We start from the raw sequence: 12731 nt of genomic DNA, 5'->3' as shown, positions 1-12731 counted from the left end.
GATTGAGAAAGTGAGAATCTGGAGAGTGGGGTGGCGGGGAAGAGGAGTGGCGGGGGACACCTGTGTTCTCCACAGACTGAGCCTGGGGGATTCCTCCTGGGGCTTGGGGGGGGCAGGTGAGGGCTTGCTTACGGGACCACGACCAAAGGACGCCCCATCCCCAGCTCCTGGCATCTGGCTGCTACTGAGGTGGAAAGGCAGTGACCTCCCCAGAGGGACAAGGGGGGCCAGCCTGAGTCCTCTGAGCTCACCTCAGGGCCTCGGGTCCCGTGTGACCTTGAACAAGGCCCTGACTCCTGCGTCTCTGGGCCTGGGCTTCCTCCGGCCAGGAGTGGGCAGAGGTGGAGGGTCAGGGAGCACCCGTCTATTTTGGCTATGAGAGCCGTGGGCGCAGCGTCTGGTGCCCAGGATGGACACTGCCCTGGGAGCAGGGGTGTAAGAAGGTCTCTCCTCTGCCCCTGAGGCAGGCAGCAGGGCAGCGTCCTTCCCAGGCTCCGGCCAGGCTCTGCGGCAAGGTGGTGCCCTTGAGATGTTCCCAGTGCCGGTGGCTTCCGTGAGCCCCCGGTCAGCCCCGGAGGGGTCCCTTCTCTTGCCGTCTGGTCCACTCTTGCCCTCCGGGAAGAGTTGCAGTTGAGTGAAACCACTGTCTCCCCTTTCGGTTGGAAGGTGGCACTGTGGCCACATTCAGGGGCTTGCCACCCCGGTAACTACGTCTCCGGGCAGCGTGCAGGAGGCTGCCACCTGATACCAGCCGAGCTGGAGACCCGCTGAGGGTCAGGGCCCCCCACCCCTGTTCTCAGTAACTCCAGTTTCTGCAGAGAAGGCGGGCAGGGGAGGCAGGAGGTGTGGGAAATGGTGACACAGGCTGCCCCTAACCCCACCAGGGAGCTGCTGCACTGATTTCTAATAAAGCGTCAGGTGTTGGGTCGAGCACTGTCCCCTGAGATTGTCAATCCCAGGCAGTGCCCAGGAGTTCCACGAGCCCCTTCCCGTAAAACCGTGGGGCGACATTGGGCCCTCTGCTCTTCCCCTCTCCCGTCAATCAACCCTGCACGTCTCTGCCTCTCTGTCGTCTATCATTACTGCTGAGCCAGCCTGCCTTGGAGGGAAAAGAGGCTCAGGAGTCAGCATTTTAGAAAATGCATTTGAGCCTGGGTTGACTAATTCAAGTGCCCCAAGCATGGGTCACAGGCCGAGTTCTTAGACACGCAGAGCCTGGGTTGGTCAAGGGTTATGGGTGACCCAGCCAGTGGGCTGGTCAGTGGCCTCCAAGTAATGCTGAGTGTGAGCTGGCGATCAGGCTTCCCTCGAGGAGAAGCTGGGGAAGGTTCTAGACTCCCAGACTTTCTCAGGCTCCAGGTGGGAGCCAGAGCCCTTGCTCTCTGTGGACTAAGAAGTTTTGGTCCTCGAGCGTAGGGGTACTTGGTCGGTTCCAAGGTCCCTCGGCAACTGAGAGCGTGACCCTCTCAGGTACTGCCCCCGGGTGGGAGCCACCGGACGATCCAGACACGGGGTCTGAGTGTTCGCATCCAGAGGTCTCCCCGTCTCCACGCTTCGTGGCAGCGAAGACCCAGACGAACCAGTCGGGGAAAAAGGCTCCGGCCTCCGTGGTCCGATGCGCTACCCTCTTACACCGCACCCCTCCAGCCACCCAAACCCCGACGTTCCGCACTCCAAATTCGGGATCTCCGGCAAGCAAGGCAACTGCAGGTACCAATGGCCTATGTTACCCTCACACTTCCTCCACTCCCCGCCCTTCTCCCCACCTGCCACAGCTGTGCCCGGGGTCATTGTTCCCTTGCAAGAGCGAGGGTGGTGGTCCCTAGCTCTCTGGGACGAATCTGGGTCCCGGCTCTGCCTCAGGCTGGCTCTGTGACCACGGCAAGCCACCTAGCCTCTCTGAGTCTAGGTTTTCTTACCCTAAATCAGAGGGTTGTACAAGATGGTTTGCAAACTAATTTTTTTAAGTAGGAGAATATTTTTCTCCCCAAGTCATGGCCTAAGGGGTTTTAAATTCTTTCAAATTAATTGCCAACATTTGAGCATTAGGAGATTTTTATATGAAACTTTTGATTTCTGGCTTACATTGAAAAGTCAGATCTGGCAGTCCTGGGCCCACTTTCCTCAGGGTAGCAGTTGCCTTGGGGCCGAGCCACAGCTGCCTCCTTCAGTAGAGCGTGTGCTCTCCGGTTTTCCACAGTCCCCACCACTCCCTCCTGCCTCCCCAATACAGTGGCCACGTGGCAGGTGCCATGTCTCATTGTGATCACACTGTTGTCTGTCTCACATCCAGCCCAGTTCATCCATTTACGTCACCTGCCTGGACCCTCTTGGCATGAGTTCGCATCCCCCATTTTTCAGAAAACCCAGTCTAAAAACTCATTTCTACGAAGAGCTGCTCTCCGTGAAGAAGAGTGTTTGGCTGGGAGCTCTGTTCTCTTGGCCTCCCTCTCCCTCACTGTTCAGGAAACCCCTCCGTGAGCCATAGCCCAGCGGGAAGCCAACGGATGCCCACTCCAGTGTTGTCTGAGTCTACGCAGAAAGGGCTCAGCCTCTGGAAGGGCGAACAGGCAGTGAAACGTGCACACCAGCCATTTCTTACCAGTTATCGGGGAATGATAAGACACACTGTGTGCTGAGTACCAGCTAATCAGGAATCCTGATCCACACCTGGATGGAAAGAGCCTTGGGCCTTCTCCCTAGATATGTGGGATGTGGGGTAGAGTGATGACTTGGTCATTCTGGGACTACGGGCCTTTCAGATACCCTCAAGAGGCCCAAAGTTATCCATTAAAAATATACAAGTGATCAAACTGAGAACTCACTCAGGTGAGCCAGGGGGCTGGACCAATTACAGCCACGTGGTGAGTGGTGCTCGCCTTTCCTCTGGTTCAGAAAGCTAACCAGGAGCAAGGATCTGGTTCTTAAAAATATTTGAAGCTATGCTTAAGTGCTTAGATCTCCCGAAAGGAGAGTAAGTAGTTAATCAACTTTGAAGGTAATGGTGTTAAGCTACTGTGTAGAGAAGAGCTAGTAGCCATTGTTTTTTGGCAACAGTAGGTATAAATCAGTTAAACAGGCTGGTCGTCACGGACTTATTGGTGGTAGATACTGGCTCAACTAAATGATGGGATCACGGCTTTCAGATCTTGATTTTACTCTCGACCTTGTGGCTGGGAGTTTTTGCATCTGCAGTTTCTGCAGAGAACTGCCTGTAGGGCCTGTGTGGTCTATGGCAGCTCTCAGAGCCCAGAGTCACCAAGTAAGCATCACAAGCGATGGGGCTTGCCTTTGGCCGCCTTTTTGTGACCTGGAAGACTTGTGATGGGTGTCACACCTGGACTACTAGCTGCGCAGGTCAGGGGACACCAGGTTGTGAGCCGGAGCCTGCATGTTGGAGCTGGAAGTCATCACTGCCCCCGTCATGCTAGAACAGGCAGCCGCTCCCGTGCGTGTGTGTGTGTGTGTGTGTGTGCGCGCGCGCGCGCGCCTGCGCGGGGATATCCCCTGTGGAGCCGCTCGCTGGTTTTCAGCCAGAGGTGCCTATAGCAGGGATAGCTGATCACAATCTGCTTTACCAGCTGAGCCATAGGAGGCTAATTAGAAGAGTTTGTAACCTTAGTTGTGCTGAATTGTACCAACGTGTTGGTCAGGCTGCACGAAAATCCTCCATAGATGGGTAACCGTCCCCTGCATGCATGAGGTTTAAGATGGCAGAAGGAACCACTTCCCTGCCCCAGCCCTTTTTAAAAAGGAAGCATCTGTCCCAAGAATGAAATCTCCTTATTCTGCCATCTTAAAGGGTTAGGAGCTTAGTCAGGCCCAGGAACTTGACAACCTCACTCTCTCTGGGTTTTCACCTATAAGATGGGCATGACAGCGTGGACCTCATAGGGCGATTGGAGGATTATGTGGATGTAAAGCATCTGGACCAGTGCCTGGCCCATAGCAGGTGCTTCGTAAATAAGAGTCCCCCCATTTTTCCTAGGTAGAGAATTGAGGGGCTTTCTTTGCCGATTTACAGATGGTATCTTGAAGTGGGCAGGTGTGTAGCTCTCAGTCCAGGCATTGTACAGACACAGTTAGAAGAGAGGGTCTTGTGTGTGATGTTGTCAACAGCCTCTGCAAAACGGAGGCTGCCTCAGGAGGCACTGTCAGAGTCGGGGGCGGGGGAATTGAGCAGGGCCTATAGGAGCCACCTGGGGCTTCCTTTCCCATCACCCCAGTGATCGTCTGGAACCTCGGCTCCCATAGTATGAGCGCTTGCCCTCCTGGCGTAGGGTGGCCTGGGTGACAATGGCATTTCCCAGAATCACCATTTTCGAAGGATGTTAAGGAATCTCATATTTTTAAATGGGCTTCAGTGGCCGATTATATTTGGGAAGGTTGGGTTCAGTGAAGCTAGATGGGTCTCTCTCCGGTCGAACTTCTCAGAGCCTTTGATATCCTCGTGCAAGCTGTTTCTCCTTAAGAAAGGCTGCTGGGTCAGCTGCTCATCCCAGATTGACTTGTTCCCAGAAGCCTTTATATCCTGGTACATCCAGCATCCCCACTGAGCAGCTTGGAAAAGCCGTCACCTTCTGGCTCAGACGTTCGAGACAGAACGTGGGTGTCTCCCACCTGGTTGGACCCTTTCTCTGACTCCGGCGTTTACAGAGAGTTCTGGGAGAAGGCGAGCCACTCAGGAAGGCACGTCAGTGGAGACACCCCAGAATCACTCAGGGAGCCAGTCCCTTGCCCCCGGTGAACCCCGACCAGACCTCACCTGGTCTTTGGCCTCCCAGGGTGTGGGGCTACCCGGCTCAGCCTATCATGACATCTCCGCCACCCAGGGACCCCTTCCACCCTCTGGCCCTCCTCTCTGCCGGAGCCACCCCCAGGAAGCAGTCTGTCACCCTCCCTGCTCCTTGGTGGGGCCTGTGTCAGCAGAATCGGGCAGAGCAAGTCGCGAGTGGCAGATCCAGATGACTTAGTGTCACGTGTGGCTCCCCAGGGGTCAGAGATGGGAGACCCTGGCCTGTGTACCATCTACTCGATCAGTTGGAGCTCAGGAGTGCGCCCACATCCCACACACATCCCCCCCGTGCCTGGACCTCCACCCACCCTGGGCACTGTCGGGGACCTCCTGGGACCCTGACGAGGTATCAGGCAATTCAGGTGAGCCTGAGGAACTGCAGGTTTGGGGTTTGGGGTTCTGGAGCCCATCCCTCTGCTGGTTCCCCAGCATAAAGCCTCAGGCACTCACGCAGCCCAGGGGCCGGGGCAGTTCCCACGTCCCTGGCCTCCCGAGCCCCCTCTGGCATGCCCCGCCCTTTGGACCTGTTGCTGACCCATCACCGTGGTGTTTCCTTGCTCTCTCCTCTCCCCACCCAGCAGAAAGCGCTTTCAGTCGGAGGGTAGAAGGCAAAGCACAAAACCACTTTGAAGAGACGAATAGCAGTTCCCAAAACTCCAGCGGTGAGTGTGCCCCGTGACAGTCACCCTGTGCTGCCGCCTCAATCCGCTCCGGGACCTCTGTGGTGCGTGATGGGGCAGGGGGTCGGGAGGAGGCTGAGAGCAGAGCATTAGAGGGCGGCCAGAGCCCGGCAGGCAGAAGCGGGAGGGACATCCCTCCGGGCCTCAGGAGCATCTCCGGGACTGTGGATCCTCTTTGTCTCTTCCCCATGGAGAGAGGAACTCCCCTGCCCCATGACCTGTGTGATATACTGACTTGGATGGCCCCCTTTGAGCCATTGCTATGTTTATAGGATGAACATCACAGCCATTTTTTTTTCCCAGAAGAAGCAAAGCGGGTACAGTAGAGAGAGCTGTGGCCTAAGAGCCGGAGGCCCCAAGTTCTGGTCCCCTTTTGGACCTGGGAACATCCAAAGGTTCCCTTCCATCCCCTACCAGCCCAAGTAGGCTTGCCTGAGGTTCCCAGTGGTGTTTTGGCGCCCCCTGGTGGTTGCCTCCTGCAAGACTCTAGTGGAACCCTAGAGCACCTTAGAGCAGCCGAAAGCCACTGTCCCCAGCCAGACCTGGGGCCAGCCTGGCGGAGCCATGCGTGAGCACAAGCAGCCTCTGCCCGAGAAAGGCACAGCAATCTGGTCTGCACAGTGCCAGCCAGGGCAGGGTGTAAAAAAGATTTTGATACTTCCTTTATACTAAGGTAAGCCATCACTCACTTTCTTGCTCAATTAAAGTTTAATCCACCAGATTAGGTGTTGGCCTGTGCTCAGCACCGTGCCGGGCACTGCCTGGGTGCAGACAGATGATGCACGTGGCTTGACCACCAGTCAGGGGCTTTGTGAAACATCCAGGAGCGCAGACTTGCACGTGCAAGCTTCCTCAGTGATCTGAGCTCCAGCCGAGGCTCGACCCCAGCTCCACCATCCACAAGCCGGTGACTTGAGCTCGCCTCTCGATCTCACCTCTGCTGTGGAATGGGCATGGCACACACGTCCCTGTGGTGGGGAAGATTCAGAGGGTGCCCTGCAGAGTTCACACACTCACATGGTAGGCTGTTTGGGAGGTGGTGGTGTTTTTAAGTAAACCAAGTGATTTGATGAATAAGTGCTCCGAGGAAGGGAGTGAGGTGTGCCGTGGGAGCCCCGAGAATGTTGCCACGATCCTTTAAACCGTAGAGAGCATGTCGACTTTTCCAAACTGCTTCATCCTTTTGGAAGCTATAACCCACTCAGCCCCTCCAAAAGGTGAGCCTTAAAGAACTGGAGTGACTGGCCCAAGGCCACACAGGAATAAGCAGCAGAGCCAGGACTGAAACCGCGGTCTCCCGGGAACCTTTGTTCCCAGCCAGCCAGGCTGCACCCCCTGCCTCTCCTTCCACCAGAGCCGATGTTCAGAGTTGGGAATGACGGTGTGAAGTGCTGCTCCCGCCGGCAGCCACCATTTATTGAGCGCTTACTGTGTGCCTGGCACGTGTTCAGAGCTGTATGTGTCTTAACCTGTTTTCATCCTTACCACAGCCCAGTGAGGGTCAGTGTTATTGTTATCCCCACTTTTTGGATGAGGAAACTGAGGCTCAGGTGACGTTGATTGTTGCCCCAGGTCCCCAGCTTGTGAGTGGTGGAGCCAGGATTCCCGGTATAGTCCATCTGGCCCCGTTCTGCCGCCTCCTGCCTGTGAGGCTCAGCTGACCATGCCAGGAAGCGCGGGGAGCTGCCAGCAGACAGAAAAGCCCTCAAAGCGCAGCCCTCCCTTGGCCTCTCTGGTGTTTGGTGCCGGACAGTACCACCCCGGTGCCAGGACCTAGAAGCAGCTCCCAGCTCCCTGTCCTGAACCAGGCAGCCACACGTGGATATTTTCTCCTTGGCGCTCTGTGGGCTGACTTTTTGAAAGTTGGGGGTGTCCTGGAGGGATGGCCCCGGCTGATCTCACCCTGCCCGTGCCCCAGCCCCACCCCAGCTGCCCCCTCCTCCTCCGAGAGCCCATCTGGCTCACTACTTCTTAAGGACAGAAGTAATGACTGTCATCTCCGAGCACCAGAACCAGAAGAGACTTAGCTAAACTGTTTCTCTTTTGCAGAAACTGCAAGTCCCCTGATTTCCAATCCTTTCCCTCTCCTACAGAGTAAGTGATGGTCCCGTCGGGGGGCTGGAGAGGGCGAGGCAGGGTAGGGAATGAACTCAGCCAGCCACACGTTCGAGACCTCCCCAGAGCATCAGACCTGGGCCGCCCTCCCAGGTAGACCCATTTGGAGGAGGTGGAGGCACAGGGAGACCCAGCCCAGGCGGGTGGAGGAGTTTGGACAGGTGTCGGGTGGAGCTGACCATGGGCGTCCTGACTCTGCCACCCCCAGCCCTGCAGGAACAAAGCCACCCTTTCCTGCTCACGGGGGCAGCCTCAGGACGCCTCTTCCGAGCGCATCTCCGCCATCCTCCTGCTGTCTTTTCCCTACTCGTTTTTGCTCTCTTCTCTCTTTCTTTTTCCTTCCACGTCCCTCTGCTGGGCACGCATGCTCGCGTTCCTATGTGCTCTCATTCTTGCCGCCCTCCAGCCCGCTTCTCTTCCCTTTCCTGTCTTATCCCTGCTTCTCTAGCTTTTCTGTGTTTCTCCACTTCTCACCCTTTCTCTCACCCCTTCTCTCCTTCTCTTTACTGCCCTCCACGTCCATTATGTTGTTTTTGGTTCATTCATACGTTCATTCATTTGTTCACTCAGCAAACAGTGCTGTCTGTGTGCTTCCACCGGCTGAGAGGTGGGCTGTGGAACAAATAAGACGTGGTCTCCGCCCCGAGAGAGCTTTTGGTCCCTTATCCCCGGCGCCCGGAACAGTGTGGCACACAGTGAACACTCGATAAATGCCGCTTGACTACACTCGGCGGTCTTGATCTGCCAGTCTTCCTCTCTCCATTGCTCCTTCCCCGGCAGCCTCTCCCTCACTAGCTAGTGACAGGGGGGCAGACAGGCCCAGAGCCCTGAGGGCACAGCCCCCATGTGTGTCTGGGTGCCCAGTTCCAAAGCTGCCTGCAGCCCAGCAGAAAGGCATCCGGGTTCGTGCTGCCCCTGAAACGGCTGCTCCGTTTCTCCCTGCAGAGCCCTACACGTGCGGCGCCTGTGGAATCCAGTTCCAGTTCTACAACAACCTGCTGGAGCACATGCAGTCCCACGCGGGTAAGGGCCCCACGGTGGACGGGGGCGGGGTACTGAAGCCCCCCTTATGCCTCCCACCCTCAGATCCTGCGAAAGGCAGGGACGGCCAGGGCCAGCCTGCGGCCGCTCTCCCAAAAAACAGTCCCAGGACGTGGGAGCCCTGGTTACTCCGTTGTAAGTCAGGGTGGTCTGTGCCCTGCGGGGGCAGCTGGCTTGCTGGCAGCGTAGCCAGAGAGGGGGTCGGAGCTGGAGAAGGCTTCCAGAAATTGTGACCTCTGCCCGGAGCCTAGAGGCCAAACAGGAGCTGAGCGAGACAGAGTCGTGGGCGTGTGTAGGGTTGAGTGTGGTTTGAGACCCAGGTGAGCGGAGGAAGGGGAGGGCAGTGGAGAGGGCTCAGCCCGGGGCAGCCTGCGGCGAGCCCCATTGCTTTCGCGGTCATACCCCCGAAGCAGCAGTCCTCAAACGTGAGCGTGCATCAGTCACCGGGAGGGCTGGTGACAGCACAGATTTCTAGGCCGCACTCTGAACTTCAGACGCGTGGGTCTAGGGCGGGGCCCAGGACTCGCATTTCTGACAGGTCCTCAGGCCACACACACCCGGCTTGTCCGGGACCACACTTTGAGAACTGCTGCTGTAGCGCCACAGCTAGGAGTCTGCTGTCTGGACACCCTTTTTATCAGCTGTTTTGCCATCTGTCCGGCTTACAATGTCAGCTCCCTCACTAGACCACCAGCCTCCAATTTTAGGTTTTGGTCATAGTAGCACTGATTTCTTTTTTTCTTTTTTTTAACGTCTTTATTGGAGTATAATTGCTTTACAATGGTGTGTTAGTTGCTGCTGTATAACAAAGTGAATCAGCTGTACGTATACATATATCCCCGTATCTCCTCCCTCTTGCGTCTCCCTCCCTCCCACCCTCCCTCTCCCACCCCTCTAGGTGGTCACAAAGCACCGAGCTGATCTGATTTCTGATCTGATCTCTGTTTTAGGCAGGCAGACACTGTTTGCTGTAACAGGTAAATCCCAAATTCTCAGTGGTTTGACATAACCACTTCCTTCTCAGCCACATCACAGCCTAATGCACGCGGCCTTCCACGTGGAGATTCAGGAACCCAGACTCCTTCCTTCCTGTGTTTCCATCCTCCCCTGGATCACAGAGTCCTCTCTCTCTGACTGATGGGCGGGGAGAGAGGCACACTTCCTTCTTTACCACTTCAGGCCACAAGGGACACATATATGCTCAAATTCCAGAGCCCTGCCCAGGGACAGCCCGACAAGGGAAACGGGAACATGGGGGAGACAGCTCGCTGACCCTGCCACCCTTCCCTGTAGGGTGATCCTCTGGAGGCATTGGAGGTGATGTGAGAAAAGCGCCTGACACAGACGGTGGCTCAGTAAAGGCCAAAGAGGAGCTGACCAGGAAAGAGACTGAGTGTTTGCTTAGCTGCTGTCACTTCTGCTGTCACGGTGGTGGTTGTTGTTAGTTATCTCTCTTAGGTTTCTGAATCTTTCATATCACCTTCCAGGTCTGGCCTGACTAGCACAGAGTATTACAGGGCGAGACGCTCTCCAGGCAGGTGCTGTTCTGTTAGTGTGACCCCTCTTCATTTATGCAGCGTGTATCTATTGGGTATCTGCTGTACACTAGGCACCAACTCGCATGATTTTGGGTGGGAGGGAGATAATTTATTTCTAACGTACTCATTAAAATCAGTGCAGGGACTTCCCTGGTGGTCCAGTGGCTAAGAATATGTGCTTCCCGATGCAAGGGGTGCGGGTTCAATCCCTGGTCGGGGAACTAAGATCCCACATGCTGCGCGGCACGGCCCAAAAATTTAAAAATAATAATAATAAAATAAAATCAGTGCAGAGCTGGATTGGCTGCCATGACACGTGAGTTCCAGTCCTCTCTAACCGATGTGACCTCAGGCAGGAAGCTTTGTCGTGCCCCCCTCTCTGAGTCTCCATTCTAAAACAAGGGCACACAGACCTGCAATCTCCAGCTGCCCTCCTTACACCAAGGTTCTGTCTTCACGTGTCTCACAGCTCCTGCTTGCCTTTGCTGTCAGCCATCCTGCACCAGGGAAGGCCTTGAACGCACTCAGAGCACTTAGACTTGACCTCGTGGGGAACCAGTAGCCAAAGTTAGAAGGATGCCGGGGACCACTGCCTGAGCACAGCGCTTGGGCCCGAGACCCCCACGGCCCCGTCTCTGCTCCCTCCTCCTCTGAAACCCTCTGCCTCTCTGCCGGCTCTGAAAGCTGAGCCCTAATTAGGGAAGAGTCTGGGTGCCAGTGCCTCTCTGTCCCTCAGGCAGTTGGGCGGAGGCCATTAACATGCAAATCAAGGGTGCGCCTGCGGGCGCCCCACCTCCCCCAAGCATCCCAACTTGTTTTCCGAGAAGAGCTGTGGGCTGCTTTGTTCTGGTTCAGTGCTGGCAGAGAATGCCTTGCCGGCAATCCAGTGCAAAGCCAGGCTGAATCCCAGCCAGGCTGAGTCGGGATTAAAGGATTGACTCCATAGAGAGAAATTAAGCGTCATGATCTGCGCAGTTCACAGCGCCGCTGATAAGGGGGATCAACCTCGAATAACAGCAATCTCATTAAGAGGCTGCTGAATGGCACAGGGTAATTCCCGCTAATAAACTTCCCGTCTGCGTCTGCGCTGTAGGAGAACCCGCCTGGCCCCTGGTGACAGCTTAGGAGCAGGTTTTGGCGGCAGTAATACTAAAGATAGCTAACACTTAGTGAGCGATTACCGTGTGTCAGGCCGGGCTCCTCAACAAGCTGGCTGGCATTATCATCCCCATTATACAGATGAAGAAACTGAGGCTCAGAGAACATAATCTCTGGCCCAAAGTTGCATGCCTCGTAAAAAGTACCTCACATCGTTTGAGTTCTTACGTATTAGCTCATTTGATCCTCAGAACGTCCCTCTGAGTTGTGTCCACATTAGCTCGCCTTTATAGATAAGGAAACTGAGGTGAAAAGGGCTAAGTATAGAAAATGGAAGCACATATTTTGGGCAGAAAAATGTCACTTAAAAATTATCAATAAGAAAATGATTAGTCCTGTGCAACAATTAATGATTTAAATAATGATCATAATATTTAAGAAATATAAACTGTTTCCATAATGTTTTGCCTCCAGAATGCAATAGCTCATTTCCTCAACTGCTATCAGTAGGGCAGATGCTTTGATTTTTTTCCCAAGTTATAGTGCTGTTTGGCTTGTTTGTGTTTAGAAGTGTGCATTATGCAGTTCATTTTAGTGTGCTGTTTCTGTGTTGTTTATTTTTTGTTCTTTTAATAAAATGTGTAAATTTCAAAATAAAATAAAGTGGCTAAGTAACTTGCCCCAAGGCAGTGCCGCCACAGTATCAGACCAGGATTCTGACCCTCCCATGAACTCAGAGCCGGTGCTCTTCAGCAGGGTAGATGGGGTGGAGGATTAGGGGTGGGGGAAGCCCCCTCAGAGGTCCTCTCTTCTAGTCTCTTTTCAAGTAGTCGGGGGACTGCAGCTAAGTGAGGCCTGGGGACTTTCCCAGGGGGCAAACAAGTTGGTAACTCAGAGTGGTAGGATTTGGGAATGGCCACGTTTAATTTCTGATCCCTTTGAGCTACTTCCCCTCTCTGGGCATCGATCTTCCGATCTGTAAAGTAGGCTCGTCACCATTCTCCACAGGCTGGGTGAGGGTTCTGGAGATGATGTATGTAAAGTATGAAGGGCTATAGCACATTCTAAAATAAGACTGAATAATGCAGTTTTCTCTTTTTCCGTCCCCTGCTAGAAACAACTGCTTTCTTCTTTCTGCAACTGGTCCCTCCTTGGGAGACAGCCTTTATTCCAGCTTTGCATCCCGCCCTTTACCGATGTCTGTGTATCTGTACGTGTGTGAGCACGTGTATCTGTGGTACGCAGCGTTAGCCACACTGAGTAAACCTTGTTTCCAGCTCAAGCTATAGATCATTTACTGAGTACCTCACCCATTTAGCAGCATTATCTGTGAGATAAGGAGAAAAAAATTTTTTTAATAAACCATGCTAGACATCATTATCTAATTAGAGGTTGAGTAATCCCAATTTCAAAGCCTTGCAGAAAGGCAGAGAATGAGGGAATCGCCCTGCAGCTTGCCCAGCC

The 12731-nt window shown here is 54.6% G+C and overlaps 1 protein-coding gene across 4 annotated transcripts in view; it reads left to right on the top strand.

Moving 5' to 3' along the window:
* ZNF618 (zinc finger protein 618) overlaps positions 1-12731 on the top strand; it is a 178562-nt gene that overhangs the window by 153877 nt on the left and 11954 nt on the right. For 2 of the 4 annotated variants that reach the window (XM_082656568.1, XM_082656567.1), the window contains 3 exons: positions 1471-1710; positions 5374-5457; positions 8536-8613. In XM_082656568.1, coding sequence (XP_082512694.1) covers positions 1471-1710; positions 5374-5457; positions 8536-8613 — 402 coding nt within the window. The remainder of the gene's footprint in view (positions 1-1470; positions 1711-5373; positions 5458-8535; positions 8614-12731) is intronic. The other 2 variants (XM_082656569.1, XM_082656570.1) reach the window with 2 other exon arrangements.

Source organism: Grampus griseus (assembly GCF_964374135.1).
Source record: "Grampus griseus genome assembly, chromosome: 6".
Taxonomy (NCBI): Eukaryota; Metazoa; Chordata; class Mammalia; order Artiodactyla; family Delphinidae; genus Grampus; species Grampus griseus.
This window is presented reverse-complemented; position numbering and strand designations above follow the sequence as displayed.